The sequence below is a fragment of the Eutrigla gurnardus genome (assembly GCF_963514095.1).
Source record: "Eutrigla gurnardus genome assembly, chromosome: 23".
NCBI classification, from domain to species: Eukaryota; Metazoa; Chordata; class Actinopteri; order Perciformes; family Triglidae; genus Eutrigla; species Eutrigla gurnardus.
This window is the reverse complement of record NC_139934.1, coordinates 5,633,525-5,638,260: the sequence shown is the minus strand read 5'-3', so window position 1 is coordinate 5,638,260 and position 4,736 is coordinate 5,633,525. Positions and strand designations below refer to the sequence as shown.

The following is a 4,736-nucleotide window of genomic DNA, read 5'->3' as shown; positions in this document are numbered from 1 at the left end:
ACAAAACTGATGTGAGTAAAAACGTTATATACAGAGAAACATAATTGATCAGATTCATAGTTAATTTAATTGAACTGAAGTTTCTGTTTTCTATGTCTAGTATTTCTAAAAAAAAATCTGCACTGAAGAAGGCTGTTAATTAAGCTGAAACAAACGGTGCTTATTGTTTTAGTTGGAGGGATTAGTTGTATTTTGTGAAGTATATTCAGACCTCCTGATGTTCATAGATCAACGCTCAGTGTCTGGCCGGCTCATATCTGTATTCGAGACAGATTTGCAGACGGATTTTAAGCCACTTCACCTTATTTTAAACCAGATGATCCTTCACCTGACTGCAACCTTTATGCAAAGCCTCATATTCAATCCAGAGATTAATCTGTCTGCCTGTGGAGCCCTTTGTTGAAGACGTTTAAGTGAAATTACTCATTTAATAGACAACGTTATATTCTTTATTCAAGCTTTGGTCCGCTGACGTTTGCCACGCATAGATGCGTTTCCTCTGATGTGTGAATGAAGTGTCACATGTTTGCATTATGGTTGACAGATGCTTACAGGATCCTTAACCTGACTAATAAGAAAATTATCCTAAGACTGATTAATGAGCTACTGAGATCAGAAGGATTGAAGCAGCCAGCGGATCATTAATTCCCTGTCCTGGAGTTGCCCCACCATACATCGATATCTAGGGGCGTTTTCATTATGTCTTGCCCTGGCGAGAGGTCGCCGAGGATGACCTTTAGGTGCAACCACGTCTGCTTTAATTACACGGGTATTAGCTGGTCTGGGATCGCCGCAGCTTTGTGTCCCAGTGTGTCCTCTCGGGCCAAATGTTGAGGCGCATGTGATACCGATTTTCATGACCTGATATTTCGGCGATCGGTAGCGTGGGTCGCCCTTTGACCACAACGTTGGCTACTTGTCAAAATGTCCAGCAACACTCAACTCAAAGGGGCTTCACATTACGTATAAAGTCGACTTTTTTTAATTTAAGATTGTTTAATTTAACATTTTCTTGCCTGCTGTCAAAAACCAGAGTGGTTTTCTTGCTCCCCAACTCCCCTCATCATCATCATCATCATCTCCACCAGATCCGTCCTATCAAATAACCTATCCTGGCTTGTTTGCTCACAGTCATCCTGGTAGTCAATGTATCCTCAGGCTATAAGCCAAACAAGCTTATCAGCCAGTCACCTCTGTACACACTACCCCCCACTAAGAGGCTAATGGCCGGGAAGTATAATCCTTCTCAAAACAACTACAGAGATGCTAATTGTATCTCGCTATAAATACAAGTTGACTCCTTGTCCTCTTTCTTTATTTGGCTCCTCTCGGGAAACCTCCAGCGACAGTCGCGCACCCTCTTCCCTGAAACATTTGCCCAAATACCAGGAAAGACTCGGCAGCTGCGAGAGAGGCAGCAGATAGATGCTGCGAGCGTCAACACTCCTGCCATCATCAGCCAAAAGGCAGCGAGCGCACGGAGCGTTACGCACGGCTGGATAAATCTGCATGCGCGTCGCCAACGTTTCACAGCTTCTCCGGTGAGCTCCAGAGAGGCAAACCCGCCGAGATGTTCCCGCTGCCGATGTTCACGCCGGACCAGGTGGCTCGGGTGTGCGAGAACCTGGAGGAGACCGGCGACATCGAGCGCCTCGGCAGGTTCCTCTGGTCCCTGCCGGCCGCCGTGCCCGGCTCCGCCGGGGAGGCGCTGAACCGACACGAGTCCGTGATGCGAGCGCGGGCGCTGGTCGCCTTCCACGGCGGCAACTTCGAGGGTCTCTACCAGATCCTCCAGAGCCACCGGTTCACGCGCGAGTCGCACGCCAAGCTGCAGGACCTGTGGCTGGACGCGCACTACCGGGAGGCGGAGCGGCTCCGAGGGCGGCCGCTGGGCCCCGTGGAGAAGTACCGGATCCGCAAGAAGTTCCCGCTGCCCCGCACCATCTGGGACGGCGAGCAGAAGACGCACTGCTTTAAGGTAAACACCAAGTTACGATACGCGATGTGGGAATATTACCCAGGTGGCTGCTGGGGGATGTAGTCTGACGCGGGTACAAAGTGTTTTTAAACATCTCGGGGATCAAATTATAACAACGTGAAAAGTGACCACTTCTCCCTTGTAAAGGTGCTTTTTAACCCGCTGCATGCAGCCTGGTCTTTGAGCTCTTAAGATGATAATGGCCGGTGATCCTCCTGCTGCCTTCCGCCGTGAAGTCTACTAAACTCCTTTAGAAAGTACTAATACTAATCCTTTTTTTCCTTTTATACGTTTGCCAGGAACGACCATGCTTTGACACACTGTTAAACAAGGTCAGACAAATTGATTATGGCTTCTAAATAATGCCAAAAACGTGTAGTTTTAGCACTGATTATACAGGGAAAGTGTAAATAAATTATGTTCATTATCTTTGTTTTGTCATCTCATATACGATATAAAGCTTATACATAGTATATGATGTCACACTTATTTTCATTTACATGCAGCTGCAAAGGACATATTCCCATTAGTTTAATCTCTTTTAATTGGCAGCTCTTTTAAATGTGAAGCCGCTATGAGCACAGACTCTAAGGTGGACATCTATCTGCTATCCAGGAGCCTTTTGAACATCTGTAGAGTGCTGCCACATCACAAAAGCTACAGAAACACTTTACTTTTAGGAGTCGCAAGTTGATATTTTATGCATTTATCATTTAAAGTTATGATAACACCACTTATTTGTTATATTTCACGAGAGTTATACACTTACATGATTCAAAGATTAAGAAAATACATTGTGTGTATGTGAGAAACCTTGTCTCCTGTGTGTGTGTTAATGTGTGGGATCTCTCACAGGCTGAAGTATTGTTCATAGTTGTAGTTAATCTTTAATTCCGAACCTCGGGAGGGATCGTCTCTCGATAGCCTATTAAGCCCCTTAACATGATCCAATTTAGTGGCTATAAATTGTTATGTACACTTCTAATGTAGATTTTAATCATCTACTGTATTCATAAATCCGACGTAATGCGATTATACTGAGCATCATACGAGAGTGATAAGATTATTGTGGTTTAATAGGATGATATCAAAACACCATCTGGTGTCTTTTTAAAGTGCTAATAAAGTGTATGTTCTATTAGTAAATAATATCACACCTTCATTGTGATGAATCAAATGCGGCCGAAATATTTCATGCATTTTTTCTCCATGTGCTCTGCAGGAGAGAACTCGCAGCTTGTTGAGAGAGTGGTACCTCCAAGACCCGTACCCCAACCCGTCCAGGAAACGCCACCTGGCCCAGGCCACGGGACTCACGCCCACGCAGGTCGGCAACTGGTTCAAGAACCGCCGCCAAAGAGACCGCGCTGCATCCGCGAAGAACAGGTATGTCGAGAACGACGTGTGATTATATAATGAAATCCTATAGTAGTAAAAAGTTGAGTTCTGTTAAGCCCACTCTCGTCTCTCCTACCCAGAATGCAGCAGGATCCTTCCCTCATGCCCTCTGGGAGCTCACCTGATGGCTCCATGCAGGATCGCCGCCACCACGCCCACATGTTGCCTCCCTCGCCTCACCACCTGGGCAGCCCGGAGGCCAGCGACTGCAGCGCGGACGAGCGCAGGGGGACGGGAGCCTCCACCCCGGAGATCTCCGTCAGCAGCGACAGCGAGTTCGAGTCGTGAGACGACCGAGGCTCTCGCTTTCACCTGCGGAGGAGGCGAGAGCGCCGTCAGTCGCTGAGACACAGACACTTGAGCCGGCCGTGGCCGTGGACACACTGTGGGAGGACGATGAGGCCGCTTGATGTGGCCGCGAGTGGACTTTGTATGGCAATGATATGCAAAAACAACATGCACTTAAAAAAGAAAAAAAAGCACCATGGCACATGACTCTGACTGTTGAATAGTTTACTGCTGATGGTCTTTAGATAATGAGTATTAATGCTGCAAGTTTTGATACCGAGTTTAAGTAAATCTTTTTTTGGGATAGATCATTTTCTAATAGTCGTTATCAGTTATTTGTATGGAAATTGCGACAACACAATGAACAATGCCTGAGGCTATTAATGTAACATTTAACTACATTCACATGCACATTAATAACTTTATTATATTGTACAGCAATATGCCAACTCTGGAAAGTGTCATGCAGATCAATTAAATCGGCTTATTTCACATATTAAACATTCAAATAATTATCGGTGTAAGCATTAACTAGGTTTGTTTCATCATTCAGATTATTTGATACAAAATATGGGTGTTCATAAAGTTGAAGCAAAAAAAACGGCACTATAAAAGACTTGCTATGCTAACTTTTAAATTGCATTATCTTGATCTTGTTATGCAGAGTGATCGGGTTATATAATGTGCATGTAAACATAGTGACAGACCAAATACACACATTTCACTGCCTTAAAAAAGGAACTAAGGGCATCACTCTTTTACAATGCAAACACAAACAAAAAAGTTACAGAAGTTTAAACCGACTTTATGTGACTAACGCTGCTTCAAATACACAACATTCTGTTACCAGCTGTGTTTTACCTGTTCACTTCTCTCTCGGTTACTGCTTTGAAATGTTTAGGGCTTCTTGTAAACGCCGCTCTGATGACCTGCAGGAGCTGAGAAACAGAAAAGCGAGAATGTAAAGCACTAATCGGTCCGAACTCAATGTGCCTATTACATTTGAGAACAGTGAGACCCAGCAGTTTTCTTTATTTCTTTCTTCCTCTCTGCCAGAAAGACACACTGTCTT

At 44.9% G+C, this 4,736-nt stretch overlaps 1 protein-coding gene across 1 annotated transcript; it reads left to right on the top strand.

Annotated features, from left to right (window-relative positions):
* The first annotated feature begins 1,342 nt into the window (after positions 1 to 1,342).
* six7 (SIX homeobox 7) lies at positions 1,343 to 4,136 on the top strand. The gene is made up of 3 exons (XM_084002993.1): positions 1,343 to 1,978; positions 3,201 to 3,364; positions 3,457 to 4,136. The coding sequence occupies exons 1-3, from the start codon at positions 1,571 to 1,573 to the stop codon at positions 3,662 to 3,664; spliced, it is 780 nt and encodes a 259-aa protein (XP_083859119.1). The 5' UTR covers positions 1,343 to 1,570; the 3' UTR covers positions 3,665 to 4,136.
* Positions 4,137 to 4,736: the final 600 nt, after the last annotated feature.